Source organism: Carex rostrata, chromosome 26 (genome assembly GCF_964058835.1).
Source record: "Carex rostrata chromosome 26, lpCarRost1.2, whole genome shotgun sequence".
NCBI lineage: Eukaryota > Viridiplantae > Streptophyta > Magnoliopsida > Poales > Cyperaceae > Carex > Carex rostrata.
Window position 1 is genome coordinate 2,218,275 of NC_135943.1, and position 17,158 is coordinate 2,235,432.

General features: G+C 34.9%; 1 protein-coding gene across 10 annotated transcripts; it reads right to left on the reverse strand.

Annotated features, from left to right (window-relative positions):
• Positions 1-800: 800 nt before the first annotated feature.
• Positions 801-15,650, reverse strand: LOC144544216 (calcineurin-binding protein 1-like). Of its 10 annotated transcripts, XM_078292637.1 has the most exons (7): positions 15,384-15,650; positions 11,443-11,569; positions 11,172-11,329; positions 10,697-10,886; positions 10,044-10,406; positions 9,676-9,857; positions 8,523-9,076 (listed from the first exon to the last, which is right to left on the reverse strand). In XM_078292637.1, the coding sequence occupies exons 1-5, from the start codon at positions 15,557-15,559 to the stop codon at positions 10,344-10,346; spliced, it is 714 nt and encodes a 237-aa protein (XP_078148763.1). In that variant the 5' UTR covers positions 15,560-15,650; the 3' UTR covers positions 8,523-9,076; positions 9,676-9,857; positions 10,044-10,343. The 10 variants fall into 10 exon arrangements, 1 of the variants encoding a protein (XP_078148763.1); XR_013508170.1 differs by lacking the exons at positions 8,523-9,076; positions 9,676-9,857; positions 10,044-10,406; ... (1 more) ...; positions 11,172-11,329; positions 11,443-11,569 and adding exons at positions 801-1,276; positions 1,936-2,109; positions 4,133-4,313 and having other exon boundaries at positions 15,384-15,501; XR_013508169.1 differs by lacking the exons at positions 8,523-9,076; positions 9,676-9,857; positions 10,044-10,406; ... (2 more) ...; positions 11,443-11,569; positions 15,384-15,650 and adding exons at positions 801-1,276; positions 1,936-2,109; positions 4,133-4,313; positions 5,925-6,076.
• Between the last annotated feature and the right edge of the window lie 1,508 nt (positions 15,651-17,158).

A 17,158-nucleotide genomic window follows, 5' to 3' on the forward strand; every position in this document is an offset into this window, starting at 1 on the left:
AAAAATCAAAAGTGTTATCTAATCTGGATATTTTTTTTATTATATTTCCTATTAATAAAAATTTCGGATGGTTCTCACTAGTAGAGGCATGGTCCATACAAGGTCCCGCCCACCTTTTGAACCTACAACTTAAAATGTTATGCATGCATCCTTGATGTAAGAAAATTTTATGTTAAAGCTAAAAACACATGGAATTAAATTATATCTATACTATATGTTATTTATTTTTTAATAAAAAAAAATCTCATTAAAAAATGTTAATTCTATTACAATATTTAAATCATATCCATATTCATATTTATATCCGTTAAATATCCATTTAATATTCAATACGTATTCACTTAACATTTGATCTATATTCGGATAGCATCCGCAAATTAAAAATATGATTGTATCACTGTCCGATCCATATTCCATATATCTACCGAGCATTTATCCAATTAGGAAAACTCCTTTGGTTACCTTTCAAATATGCCTAAATTGCCTACATGACTACATAGTACATACATATACCATTGAAAACTGCAATACCTCATATTCTCAAGCGCTTTATTTTATCAACTAGGTGGATACCAGTCTTCCTTTTTACTCTCCTTTTAGACATTGTTTATGTTCAAGTTATTGAGGATCCATAAGATATAGTTAATTTCTTATCCAAGTTATATCACAGTCCAGTCCTTCGAGTATCATATTAAAAGTCTGGTTAGTGTGCTAATGTAGTTAGCATATGGTGTGCTACGACATCCAAAAATCTATCAAATAAGCCTCAAACAACAAATTTAAACTGATAAACCAATAAGTTTTCTTTACAAGCAATGCATTTACATACATAATTTATAAAATTTCCAATTCATTTAGTACAAAGTCAAGTGGTAAAAAAATGAATACATTAAAGTTCAACTATAATTGTTGAGAAAATTTATGAAAGAAAAAAAAAAAGTTACAGAACGCAAGCTTCTCTGTTCTCTGTTTCTTGAAAGGAAGGAAGTTGATGTCAAACTCTTGATACTATACCAGAAGAGATGGACATCTTTTCATCAGTTCCACATACCCATCTGATTACATTCTCTTTTCATCAGTTCCACATACCTAACATTTTTTACTTTGACATGTTATTGTAGCCCTTACCTCCTCTGTGTGAAGTGAAAGGAAGCTATGTGTCAAAGTTTGAGCACACAATCTTGCTTCGGCCTACTTGCAAGGAAGTTATTTCTCGTGGCGATGACTACTGAGTCTCGTGATAGGTCCATTACATTCATCCATTGTTGAAACTTCCCTGGAACAAAAAGATTTATGATGTTATGATGTGGTGTGTAATGTGGTTGTCCTTAAAACTAGAAGCTTAATTTGGTTGTTTGTTTGTTCAGCTTGAGGATGCGTTGTTGATTAATTGTTAGAAACAATCAGATCTAACTACATTATTATACCTGGTAGTTATGGTATTAGACCAGAAAGTACAAATGATCAATAGTATTGGTTCTTCCATATGATCTAGTCTAATCTGAAGTCTGAGCATTTCTAAACCTGACCCATCTGATCCTACATCTCATGATTTCAACTTGCCCAACCAGACTTGTGATTTGAGCTAATCTGAAGAGAACTCAACCCCCATAAAGTCAATTTTGTCGGTGTGATAACACCATAGGACTCAAGTTCCTGACATGGATACCTGACTGGCCCTATAAATCTAAAAAATAACTTGATTTGTAACAATCTAAAAATAACTTGAGATCTATACCCTAAACCCTAGAAATCCAGAACAATCTAAATGTGTATGATTTGTAACTTGAGATCTTAAATCTAAAAAATAACTTGACCTAGTTGATCATAGAACCTATTCCCTTAATCTGTACCCAACCCCAACACCAACTCATATAAAAAAAAACTATTGCAAAATTTCATATATATATATATTCCTTTTTGTAAGTAATTTACCAGCAGAAGCAACTTGAGACTGGGCTTGATCTTCATGGGCATTAGAACTTGTATTAATCACCTTTTCAACTGAACTCAAACCCGCCCCTTTACTTCCTTCTAAAATTGTTATTAGTTCTCCAACCTTTTTAGCAACATCTGTAGCTTCATTTTTCCCCATTAGTCTTGTGAATCCTAAAAAAAAATTGTCATTTGATGATGAATAATACAATTATGCATTAAGCTGTCAAAAATCAAAGATTTTATTAACCTAAGGAGAAACTATTTAAAAGAACCCTAATTATATGTACTGCTACTTATGACTCATCCTATTCAAAAATTTATAATCAGATTGGAAAAAAATAATACCCACAATTGGGAAAAAAATAATTAAACAAATAATATAATTTTGAGCATATATATCATAAGCCACCAAACCTAACAGACAAACGCATATATATAAATATGCTGACATGAGCTGGAGAAAGGAGTGAGGTGGGGGTTGCCATGAGGGAGAGAGAGAGAGAGAGAGAGAGAGAGAGTAGGGATAAGCCGCTCTCAAGTTTTCAAAAAAAAAAAAAAAGAGAGAGAGAGAATGGGGATGTAAGGGAGTATCAGACTTGGAATTTCAAAACATAACGCTATTACTACTTTGGTGGTGGCAATCATCTACCGATACAAGTGCACTATGGACGGAGATCGTGACAACAATGTACTGGAAAGGCACCTATGCGCATGGACCGCATCTATGCGCAATACAAGGATCAGTTTTCTGGAAACAGCTACAAAAGATCAAACCTTCGTTTCATTGGAGCACACATTGGGAAGTCGGGAATGGAATGACCATTTCGTTTTGGTACGATTCACGGCAAGGAATCCCTCTGAGAGGCTTCTATGATGACCACGAAGAGCCCCATGTCCCAACATCTCACCACGGGATGCCAAACCAATACTCAATGCCCTGATGCAACATGAGAGGCTCAATGCACAAATTCACTTCTCGGATAAAAGAGACAACCTCATATGGCGCTGGGAGAGGGGAATGGGATGTACAGTGCTAAGCCCGCCTACAAAGCACTAATAGAGGGTGGGAAAGTAAAATGGCGCAGAAATATTATGATAAATAGGATTTTGATGAGTACTTAAAAATTGCTCTCTTGGTAGAGCAGGAGAGGATGAAACAGCGTGACATGGAGGATAAAGAGGACACGATGAATTTCTCAATTTGGGTACCTGACTGACCTATACTTAAACCATGCCCGTCAGAAATCTGGAACGACCTAAACTTGTATGATTCTTAACTCGAGAACTGTAAATCTAAAAAATAACTTGACCTGGTTGATCCGAGAACCTATACCCTTAATCTGTACTCTACCCCAATGGGTCCAACCCCAACTCTTATAAATAAGTTCCAATACCATGATTGGATCCAACCAGATGAGCCTGATTGTCACTTCCATTTCAGGAAGAATCTTTTTTCAGGAAAATAATTCATGGTGAACAATAATGTTAAATTAATATTTGGGGCTAGTGGCATGTTTTAGGTAAGATGAATATGTTAATTGAGTGGGCTTTACATTAACTAACTATACCAACAAATAAAATAAAGGAGAAGAAACCTTAAGAATATTATTGCAACTCCCATACAGCAGAGAATGATTAAGGACCAAGAAATAGGAATAGAGAGGAGAGAGCTCTTCATTTGGCGATCTGGAGATAGCACTCAGGTGAGGACCTTATCAGAAGCGTTGAGAAGCACAGGCCTTGTCCTTCACAATATGAAATAAAAGAGCAAGGGTGCTCTATACAGAGATATTGTGATAGATGAGCTTTTGATGAGTACTTAGAAATTGCTCTCTTGGTAGAGCAGGAGAGAGAATGAAACAAAACAATATGGAGGAGACAGTACACAAGATTAATTTGTGTCAACTCCAAGACGAATTTTTGGCAACTCCTTTAAAATCCTTTAATCTGAATTGAACGATTTGAATGGCCCACTAAACTAATTTTTGGATCTAGACGGACTTGGAACCCTCTACCTCCAGTTTCATCTATGTTTTGCTAATCGAGATCTTTGGGATTCATGACTTAATCGAGTGATGATAAGACATTAATTCAGTTTGGTATTCAGCATCTGGGAAGTCAAAAACACTGTTCACTTAAAAATATTTCTATGGCAATGGAGAAATTGAAACAAACTTAAAGATAAATTACTTACATGATAAACAACGAATCAGCCAAAACTTCCTTGAATTTTCAATCTTCAAACTCTCCGCAACCTAAACACATATCCTCACCGTCCACTTAAAATTATTTTATTTCTTAATTAAATTTGCACGAAGCCGCAATTCTACGAAATAAGCTCCTCTTACAACCCTAAAATGCTTCCACACTGCAACCTATTTATAGGAAAAAAAGATCTAATGGTGACCGTTGGATTAAGATGATAAACAATGGTCACGTGTCCCACTTCTAGAAAGAAATTATAAACAAACTATTAGTGCCTACCGTTTTTTCTCATGAATCTAGAAATTGTACAAGGTCCAGCACTAAGTGCAATAGGGAAAAAGGAGAACAACAAGGCTCTGTTTGGTAATCCTCCTTACTTCCAGAATTAGGTGGAAGAAGAGATCTTCCCAGAGAACTTCCAATTTTTTGGTACCTCTATTTTTGAAGAAAGAGGCATTGATTCTTAATAGAAATTAATAAAAAAAACATTACATTTTTATATTAAATTTTCTTATGGCGATGATAAAAATTAAAAACATAAACATAACAATGTAATAACTACTACCATTATCATTATTAATGCGAAATATACCATAGTTTTATTACTCTATTATGAAATTAAATTATAAAATTAAAATTATCAATAAATTTAATTAATTATTATTACTTTTAAAAATAAATCCTAAAATGGAAATAACAGCAACATAATGATAATGAAGATGATTATGATTGTAATAATAATCATAGTAGTAATAAGAGTACGGCTAACGCGCTTCCTCTAGCATATGGACCGAAATGCTTCCGGTGAAAAGTTGAAATTTCAAAATCCAAAAAGTCAATCTGAACCGTTCATCTTCTTCTCCATATTAATATCTGCTTGGAGACCAAATTTTACATTTTTATGAAATTTTTTACTATTTATTAAGCCATTTTGAAAATCGCTGATCCAACGGTAGCTTCTGATTTTTACTGTTTGGTAAGCCACCGTTGGATCAGTGATTTTCAAAATGGCTTAATAAATAGTAAAAAATTTCAGAAAAATGTAAAATTTGGTCTCCAAGTAGATATTAATATGGAAAAGAAGATGAACGGTTCAGATCGACTTTTTGGATTTTGAAATTTCAACTTTCCACCGGAAGCATTTCAGCCCATATGCTAGAGGAAGCGCGTTAGCCGTACTCGTAGTAATAATATTATTATTGTAATTATAAAAATAATATATCACGATGATGATGATACAAATAAGGACAATAAAAAACATTTTATTATTGTTATTATTATTGAATAAAGAGTATAATTACTATAAAAGGAATGATATAAAAGTTACAAAGAAAAGTAAATGAAGGACATTTTTGTAATAAAATGTAGGCAACATTGGTCTTCTTCCACCAAATAGTTGGAAAAAAAATGTTCGAACTTGTTTTACCAACTTCCACTCTATTCTAGTCGTGTTTGGCAATTTTCTTACAGAAGAAGATCTCTTCTTATACCTTATTCCACAAGAAATTTGGGGTACCAAACACCCCCTAATAAAAGATTATGCTTCTCCATTCCTGTATCACCAGAGTCCCAAATAAAACAAATGTTATAGCAATAGTACATTTAGTTTTGATAAACTAATTACAAGCTTAAAAAATGATATACGCATTTTCCATATTGATCGGCTCAGAATCTAGAAGTAGCGTTGTTTCTGCAAAATCACCTTTAATCTATTTTATACTTACCTAATGCTTTTTAAGAGATCTTAGCACAAATTATGAGAGACCAGATAGGACGATTACAAGGATAGGCGGATAGTTGTTGCGCAGAATACATGGGGCCTGGCTGACATGCGGGTCCCACAATAGCTCGCCGTGGAAACGATATGATCAGGTTGCACGAGTCATTGGAGCGGAGAGAGAGAAAGAGAAAGAAACTGGAGGCTCCAGTTCGCCTTGGCCTTGGGGCAATGCAGCCTTTGTCTACAGTCTCCGCCATTATATCCGCAAACCCCACGCCTCACTCGAAAGGTTTGCGAACAGAAGCGTGCAAACAGTTGGTTCGGTCCAAATCTAGATTTTGTTCGGCTTGTCAAAAACTCAAAATTACATCTGATGATCCCAACCAATCTGTATACTTACAAATCTTGGTGCAAATCCATGGCAGAGGAGGACCGTTCAATTGGGTCAAGATGCGCAGAAATCAGATTGAAGGGGTCATCCATTGGCTGCTTTTCTTTGAAAATTACAGTGGTTCGAACTATGCAGCTAACCGTGCATCAGATGACATGTTCCTGTTTAATGGGTCAAGTGGTACAGATGTGGCGTCCGTTTTTATGAGAATTCTGAACTCTCAACGAGGTAGAGAAGGAAACATGCCGTGACGTGATGTGACTAATTTTTTTTTTCCACGTGATGTGATGTAACGTGATCAAAATGATAACGGATGATCACGTCACACGAATAGCCACGTTGTAACTATACGTGATGTGACGTAAATTAGTCATGTCATTTTTTTTAATATTTTAATTTAAATTGTTGAAAATATAGAAAAAATATATAAAGAATATAAAAAATTCTAAACTAATAATGTTGTAATTTTCTTTTTTTTTGAGGAAAGACCTTAAATATCTAACATTACTTTAAAAATTTAAATTACAATATTCATTAGACTAAACTATAAAAAATAAAAATCAGTACTACATGAGTACCAGTATCACTTAATCTACACTAAAAGAGAAACGTGAATATTCTATGCGTACCAAAAAAATTGGATACTCTATGTTTTATACTGTGACATAACATGACGTGTACTTTTAGCTTGAATGCAGTCACGTCACGCAACACGCAAATCACGTCACGTAATAGATACACATGACGTGACTGATCACGTCTTGACTAATTTACTTCACCAACTAGAGGTAAAGCACGTTCGTGCACAATGGGGGACCCACGGCTGTAACAACAACGAATGGAAGGGTGTCACGTTACCGTGACTCATCAGGGTCATCTACTATAGTTTTGTAAGAAATGTCCGATTACAATGATTAATCGGTTGATTAATTATTAGCGGTAATCAAATCATTATGAATTTTCTCGAATAATTAGTTGATTATTTCTGATTATGTTCAATTATTCTCAATTATTTCTGAATAATTACTTGACGGTACTTTGTCCATCCGACGAACGCATATCATTATTTACAAAAATGATCTATGATGATCTAAACGGCTCGGATCTTTTACTTTTTCTTGCACTTCCCTGTTTTGATGAATATGCAGTAAACCGTGTCGGACGCAGTATATATACAGAGTTGCGGCCATAGTGACAAATGAATTATTCGGGTTCGGTTCGGCAAGATCAAAAATTCGTGATTCGGGTATAATTCGGATATAATTCGGGAATGATTCGGAATTATCCGGATCAAAAATCTCAGTCCTGCAAGGGAGCAAAAAAATAAAAAACCAAAAAAATAATTTTTCTCGGAAAAATTCAGGAAAAATTTATGAATAATTCGTGAATAATTCGTAAAATTCGGAAAAAGTTCGTAAAATTCGACAATTATTCGGGTTTAATTTGGTCAAAGTTCGGTCAACCGAATAATTCGGTGTTCGGTTCGGTATCACCCAAAAAAGAATTAAAAGGGTATAATTGGAGTATCTTGTCACTATGGAAGAATTAAAAGGGTATAATTGGGGTATCTTGTCACTATGGTTGCGGCCTTGCGGGGCAAAGGAGCTTACAACAAAATTGAATGTTTGATATTGCCTCAGAAAATCGTGGGAACCAATCGCAGATCCGCATACAGCGAGGCCCAAATGGGAAACTGGGGCTCTCCAATAATCCAATTGATTGTCTGATTGATATGTCAATCCAGCCGGATGCGAAACCATTGATATATAGTGCACGGCTCTAAGAAAATCTCCATCGGTTGTCAAATCGATTTACTTCCGTATTTATTGTTCCGAACTTCCGATCCTTTAAATCTGCATCATCCCCATAAGAGCAGTGAACATCTTCCCCAACAGCTGCTCGACAGAAGCAGCATCCTGTGCATTTTAAATTGCAGAGGGAAGCACTTGGATATACAGCCATAGATCAACTGGAACAAGGTCCCTTATACACACAGAAAGCTGCACAGAAGGAAATCATAAAAAAGTTCACTAGAATTTCGCAAGATTAGACTTTTGATTAAAATATTTCTTTCTAAAGTAGCTAGAAGTAACATATATATCCAAACTTTTGATTAGAATAATTTCATCTGTGTTGAAACATTGGACATTAAAACAAAGTAACTAAAGCATCTACATTCCATGTATTAAGAGTTTGGCTAGCATACTGATATGGTGTGCTACAACATTCAAAAATCTATCATACGAGCTTCAAAAGATGAATTCAAACTATTAAAACCAATAAGTTTTCTTTACAAGTAATGCATTTACAATTTTACATACATTTATAAAATTAACTGCTGCCTCATCTTCTCTTCTGTCACCTGTTTGATTTGCATGTTTCTGTCCGTGGATTAAAGTTTCAAACCAGTTCCTGTCCAGAGATCTTGACATAGTGGGCCCAATGGGTGATGAAACCAGGAGCTCATCAGGCTGGAGGTCGGTGTAGAGCATGATGCCATTTACTGACGAGGAGGCCCCATTGTCACTAAGGTTGGTCCCAGCTGTATCAGGAACAAGGCTGATGGATGCTAGTTTCATTAAAAGACACCAGCACCAAGAGAAAGAAGCATCTTGATGTAACATATATATCCAAACTTTGTTTGTTCAGCTTGAGGATGCGTTGTCACTCCACAAGCCCACATTCTCCATAAGAGCAGTGAACATTTTCCCCAATTGCTGCTTGGCAGCAGCAGCATCCCATGCATTTTGCGCTGAGGAAGAAAGCACTTGGATATAATTGCCTAGACCAACTGGAACAAGGTCCCCTATGCACACAGAAAACTGCTAAAATGAAGTCATGCAGAAGATCCATTAGGATATTTACCTTGGCATAAAAACTAAGATGCACACAAACAAAATTCCAACTAAAGCTGTTCTTTGTATAGCTAGAGGTGATGTATCCTATATAAAGATTGGAATGATTTTCAAGTTTATCACCACAAACAGCAATATATCAAATTTAAATAACAGTGAAGAATGAAAAATATCTTGCATACCCCTCTAGAACATAGAACCTAGAGCATGTATAATTTCTCTCCGCTTTATGGGAATATTTTGAAGTGTAGGGCTTTTAAAAGAAGAGGACAAAACTTCAAATTTATTTACTTCAATTTATATCATTTTTTGCAGGACTCGGTGTGATATCAAATATTTTGTATTGGTATAATTTATCAATGCAAGGGCATATATCACATTCAGATTTTGATGGAGTACACAAGATCTTACCAATTAACTAATTATTATACATACAAGAAATAGTGCCCCCAACAAGTCATGACCCATACAAGAAACAGTGCCCCCAACTAGTTGGTACTGTACCAACTAGTACTTTAACCGGTGTGTTGTGTTGAGATATATCTAGTAACGAGTATTACTGATACCTTTTTATCAGTACAAAGATAGGTATAGGCCCGCTCCAGAGTACATGCGTCACCAGTTCTCTCCAAGAGGTTCAAGTAAAGCAGCAAGTACTTCCTGATACAAGTGACGAATTTGTGGGAACTTTCTGATAAGCTAGGCCGCAGGCATATCTTGCCCCCCACTAGCACTTATATTCTTCCTCCTGTGAATACAAAAACAACAAGAGAAAAAATTGTAAAAAGTATTTTTCCAATAGTACACTAGGTAAAAAATGTACTGGTACGTTTATACAAATGAAAAAGACTCGCACTCCTAACTTTGATAATATATCAAAAATATTTTAGAAACTTTTTCCATTTTTGTATTCTTTTACGTTTGAAAATATTACCTTCCTTTTCTGGCCGTCGCATCAATTTCCCATATATTTATCGCAAAAGAAGTTCTTGAAGACTTTAAGCAGAATGAGAGCTCATCTCTGGCCCTCTCTAAATCGCCTAGATCTCCCCTCTTATACAACCCTTGTGCAATCTTATATTTAGCCTTGAGGAAGTGCTTAAGTTCTCCTTGCACAATCGTTGTAAAGGACACTCCAAGCCTTCTCAATTAATTCTAGACCCAAATTTCCTCCATCTTTTGGCAAATCAATCATTTCGTCATTGCATTTTGAGGGGTCGAGATTGTCTTTTTCCTATCCAAGCATGGCACAGATGGCTTCCTTTGCAGATTCGTTATAGGCATAAGAAGCGACTGTCTGAAAAAAAAAATGATGCAAGAAAATGAAATAATAAAAATCAAGGATGAGTGCCAATTTTGGTGGAAGTACTTTGTGCTAGTCAATTTACAGATAACATTCTTCATTAGTTATATAAAGATATGAATACAACCATGATTTAAAACTTCTGCCATTATTAATAAACTTCTTATTGGCATTGAGCCTTGTTGGTCCACAAGCGGCCCAATTTCTGTTTTTCCTTCTGTTTTCTATGTCACGTGGCAGTTTCATGCTGGTAATGCAATTTTGAAGTATAGAATGAAACAAACCTGGATCACATAAGATTGTTTGCCATGGGTATAAAGCAACTTCAGACGTGGCACATGAAGCCGATAGAAAGGGTCAACTGCAGTTGGTTTTAACTCTCTAGCTTTCATGTAGTACCAAAATGCTTTGGCAGAAGGGCGCCCCAACTTTTCACAAAGCTTTCCCAGGTAAAGGGCATGGAGCCACTCTGAACTGGAATTTGATTTATGGAGGGAAATAGAAGAATTGTTAAAACAAACCTTGAATATCCCATTAGCCTTTTGAAGTGGGAAATAACTATCTTTTTTTCATGATGCTCTTAATTCTTTATTACAATAAATTAAATTCAGCAGCAAAAGAACAAAACACAAAGGGGCATTGTAGTCATTCATATACTGAGTTAACTGGGCCAATTGTTTAGGATGAAACATAAAGTGTGGAGGGGACCAATTAGGGGTTATGACCAGAGAAAAAGGAAAACGAGTCGAAACAATGTACCTGAGAGCAAAAGCCTTCTCAAAATGCTTCATTGAACTCTGACAAAATGCCAACCATGTAGCATCCTTGGTGAGCACCAGAGATCTTTGATCATAAAATGGCACAGCATTATGTAGTACATCATAATATCCAAGTGCCAATAACTCATTTGTTTGGCTCTGTAAAAAAAAGCAAAGGTAATAAATGATTATTATTATTTAGCTTTCACCTTCAGATCAGGACCATCTGAAACCAAAAACAATTGAAAACTACAAACGATAGATAGAGGTACCTCGTCAGAGGAAGTACTTGCCAGGGTTAAAGTTACAAGCAAGCACCGCATACTGCACCTTCTCCCTGCCTGAACCCTTTGATGTAGAGCAGTGTGCTTTCTCCAATCAGAAATGCTCATGCATTTCCTGCAAGCCAGATTACAATGTGATCATTCAAACATGCAAAATTAGGTGATTTTTTTTTCTTTGTTCAGTCAAGGAATATACAATAGGACTAACGGTTGTAGATAACTGAAGCCATCAAATTATAACGCGGGGCTTTCTATTGGTAATGACAAACATAACTCTTTTCTGGCAGGATAGATGGTGTGGTGATTGTGCTTTAAGTTCCCACTATCCTCATCTCTTTCATGTAGCTAGTAGCTACTAATAAAAATATTACTGTATAGGATGTTTTTAGGAATTTTACATTATCTTTGTCTTTTAATAGACATTTAACAGGTACCCCTCCCATAAAAAAATAAAAAACATATACCCTACTTATAGAATGGATACAACTCAATAATCACCTTCCACACCATAATCTAGATGCTATAATTGCTATAATAGATGAAATGATTATTTGGAGATGGTCTACCACTGGTTTATTTTCAGTCCATTCCTATGCTAGACTATGGAGGGTTTTTTTTTTTTTTCAGTTTGGCAAGCTAACCCCCCCCAAAAAAAAAATTAAAAATGTGTCTATGTCTATGGCTTGTTAAAAAAAAAAAAAAAAACACTAAGGGGAAGATATGCAGGTAGGCAATTCTGGAGGCAGTTAAAACACCAATTAGGGGACTTCTTCAACTGTCTGGTAATTCTTAGTAGTTCTCAAATTGATGCAGTTAAAACACTATGGTTAAGACTTATCTTAGTAGTTCTCAAATTGATGCAGGCCTCTCTATAAAACTTGCTTTTAAATTATTTTGTTAACTGTGATGTAATACTTTAGGCTTGCACTCTTAGATCCAGTAAACTGACAGGTCTACAAAAATTAACGTTCAGGTTCTTTTTGTACTCACTGAGGTAATAGGTACCATTTTGATACCTTTCCTCAGTTTATTTTCACTGGTTTTTCAATGAAAAATCGGTGAGGATTAAAGCATCATTTTTCTCAAAAAAAAATAACATGAGTCTTTCACAGCTCAAAAGGCATAAAAAATAACACCCAAGTAAACAAAGATCTTTGAACATTTGCAGTTGTATAACTGGTACAAATCAGAAAGATAAAGATCTAACATACTGAAATCAAACAATGTGATGGAACCCAGAACATTTTGTACAAGTGATCAATAGTATAATGATCTTATTTAATTTAAAACATTTCCAAACCCAACCCATCAGATGCTACATCTCAAAATGCTCAATCTGACTTGTGATCTAAGCTGAAGAAAACACAACAGTAAATTTTGTCAGGATGATAACCTGATAGGAGTCAAGTTTCTCACCTGAGTGCCTGACTGACCTATACTTAACCCATGCCCATCAGAAATCTGGGACAATTTCAACGTGTATAATTCTAACTCAATAACTGTAAATCTAAAAAATAACTTGACCTGGTTGATACAAGAACCTATGCCCTTAATATACACTCAACCCCAATGGGCCCAACCCCAACTCATAAAAATAAGTTCGAACACCATGATCGGACATTCGGACCCAACCAGATGAGCCTGATTGTCACTACCATTTCAGGAAGAATCTCTTTTTACGCCAATAATTCATGGTGAACAATGTTAAATTATATTTGGTGAGTAGCATGTTTTAGGTAAGATGAATATGTTAACTTGAGTGGCTTTACATAATCTTAAACTATACCAACAAGTAAAATAAAGGGGAAGAAACCTTAGAATATTATTGAGAGTCCCATACAGCAGAGAATGATCAGGGACCAAGAAATAGAAATAGTGAAATAGAGAGTTCTTCATTTGGGGATCTGGAGATGGCACTCCAAAAGAATGTCAAGGCTCAAGCGAGGACCTTATCATCAGCTTTGAGAAGCTCAGGCCTCGTCCTTCCAAATATGAAATAAAAGAACAAAGGCGCTCTATACAGATATATTATGATAGATCGGCTTTGATGAGCACTTACAAATTGCTCTTTTGGTAGAGCAGGAGAGAGAATGAAACAGAACAACATGGAGGAGACGGAGGACACAAGATTTTGCTAACTATTTTTTAAATACTTTAATCTGAATTGAACCTTGGAATTGGATGATTTGAGAGGCCTACTAAACTAATTTTTGGATCCATACAGAGTTAGAACACTCAACCTCCCATTTCATCTTATCGAGATTTTTGGGATTTGTAACTTAATCAAGTGACCATAAGAAAATTACAAGTTTGGTATTCAGTATCCAGGAAGCAAAATCACTGCCTGCCTAAAAAATATTTCTATGAGAATGAAGATATATTGAAACAAAAAAAAATATAAATTACTTACATGATAAATAACGAATCAGCCAAAACTCCCTTGAATTTTTCAATCTTCAAAATCTCCACAAGCCAAACACATATCCTCAGTCCGCTAAAAATTATTTTATTTCTTAATTAAATTGCATGAAGCCGCAATTCTACGCAAAGCTTCTCTTGCAACCCTAAAGTGCTTCCATACTGAAACCTATTTATAGGAAAACGGATCTAATGATGGCCGTTGGATTAAAATGATAAACAAGGGTCACGTGTCCCACTTCTAGAAAGAATTTATAACATACCATTTGGGCCTGCAGATTTTTCCATGAGCGTAGAAATTGTGCAAGGGCCAGCAATAAGTGGAATAGAGAAAAAGGAGAACAATAAGGCCCCATTTTGTAATCCTCCTTACTTCCAGAATTAGGTGGAAGAAGAAATCTTCTGAGAGAACTCCTCTTCCACTAATGGTTTGTAAGGGTGTTTGTTACCTCTATTTTGGAAGAAAAAAATATTGATTATTAATAAAAATTTCAAAATATATATATTTTTTATATTAAATTTTCCTAAGCGATGATCAAATTATTAAGCATAAACATAATAATAATAACAATAATAATTTATATATCTATCACCATCATCATCATTAATGCGAAATATACCATAGTTTTATTACTCTATTATGAAATTAAAATTATCAATAAATTTTATTATTATTATCACTAATTATTATTTTTAAAAATATAACCTAAAATAAAAATGACAGCAACATAATGATGATGATGAATTGATGATAATGATTGTAATAATAATCATAGTAGTAATAATACTATTTTTTTGAGTAAAGATTGGAGGTCAAGCCACCTAACTATTTAATACCTTTGTAATACAATAAATGATTTCTCCCATCCAGGTTTCAAACCCATGACCTCCACATAGAGACCATGTGTCTTTGCCACTAGACCAAAGGCCAGTTCTTAGTAATAATACTATTAATTGTAATTATATATATAATATATTATGATGATGATGATACGAGTAAGGGCAATAAAAATATTTCATTATTATCATGCTGAATATAAATATAATAACTATAAAAGGAATGATTAAAAAATTTAAAGAAAAGCAAATGAAGGGCATTTTTGTAATAAAATGGAGGCAACGCTGGTCTTCTTCCAGAAGATTTCTTCTTCCACCAAATAATTGGAAAATAAAAAATGTTCCAACTATTTTTACAAACTTCCACTCTATTCTACTCATGTTTGGCAATTTTCTTACAGACAAAGACCTCTTCTTATACCTTATTCACAAGAGATTTGGGGTACCAAACCACCCCTAATAAAAGATTATGCTTCTCTATTCGTGTATCACCAGAGTCCCAAATAAAACAAATGTTATAGCAATAGTACATTTACTTTTGCTAAACTACGCATTTTCCATATTGATCGGCTCAGAATCTAGAAGTAGCGTTGTTTCTGCAAAAGCACCTGAATTTTATACTTGCCTAATGCTTTTCAAGATATCTTAGCACAATTATGAGATAGGAGGCTTACAAGGATAGGCGGATAGTTGTTACGCAGAATACGTGGGGCTTGGCTGACATGCGGGTCCTGCAATAGCTCGCCGCGGAAACGATTGGGTTCCACGAGTCATTGGAGCGGAGAGAGAGAGAGAGAGAAAGGAACTGGAGGCTCCAGTTCGCCTTGGCCTTGGGGCAATGCAGCCTCATCAGGTAGATGCCGCATCGCGTTGCCAAGTTTCGTGCCTTTGTCTACCGTCTCCGCCATTACATCCGCAAACCCCACGCCTCACCTCACTCAAAAATGGTTTGCGAACAGAAGCGTGCAAACAGATGGTTCGGTCCAAATCGAGATTTTGTTCGGCTTGTCAAATTACTGATGATCTGAGCCAACCAATTTGTTTACTTACAAATCTTGATGCTAATCCACGGCAGAGGCGGCCCTTTTACTTCATAACCGTTCGATTGGATCAAAGATTAATCAGATTGAACGGGTCATCCGTTTGCTGTTTTTCTTTGAAAATTACAGTGATTTGAACTATGAGGCTAACCGTGCATCAGCTGACATTAACTTTTTTTAATGGGTCAACTTAATCTGCAACACGTTTCCTCCGATTTTTTTATTAATAGGAAAAACAAAAAACAAAAAACAAAAAACAATCGACAATAGTTAATAAATTTGACATTAGTGAAATCAATTAAACTACTAATTAACAAACCCCCCCCCCCCCCCCCCCCCAAAAAAAAAAAACAGATGTTGCAGTCTATAATGTCCGGACTCGAACTTGAGAAATTATATCATTTGAATGTTAACTATCAAATTATTCAACTTGAGAAATTTTTTGCAAGGGTCAGGACATTATATATACTTTAACGTCCTGCTTTTTTTTTAATTAGGAGTTTAATTAAATCCACTAATCTAAATGTTATGGTTTATAATGTCCCGTCGGATGTTATAAACCATCACAAACTATCACGGTTTTCTTATATTTCAAAATCTACCAAATTCTTTCACTACTATCAATTTTTTTTATATTAATAAAAAACTCCGCACTTTTACTTCTTTTTTTTCACTTCTCTGTTTTCCATGAATATGCAGTAAATCGAGTCACATGCAAACTATACTAACTTGCGGGGTCAAAGAAGCTTACAACAGATTGACTTCGATATTTCCTCAAAAAATAGTGCACATTTGCACATAGCAAGAGATTTAAAGAAAAACGAAACGTAACTAAAATGATGAATGACAATCACATTATTTGAATAATTACATGGTCATGCCGTTACCACATGTGACGGAATCAAATGTGACATGACTAGTCACATTTAATTTTTTTTTTTAAGTTCATAAAAAAATCAAAAAATAAGAAACTTTTGAATAATAAAAAAATAATATTGAAAAAATTGATCATGTAATATGACATGTTATTTTCGATCGAAAAAAAATACATCTTACAAATAGACATTTCATGCGCAAATCACACCATACCATGTAACTGATTACCAATAACAACATAACTAATTTCTTCCGCAACCAGTTGATGGGAAACTGATGGTGGATCATTGAATATGTTATTCCAGCTGGATGCGAAACCATTCAGATGTTAAAGCATGGCTCTAAATTGATTTACCATCGGCATTTATTGTTCCGATCCTTTCGATCTACATCTGACGGTTGAGAAAATCTAACTTAAATTAAATATATCGATTTAATTCTATGTATCCTCCAGCCAGATCATGAAATATTATTTGCATTGTACAAAATATAAATAATAATATAAGCAATGTTAATATAATTATTTGACACCT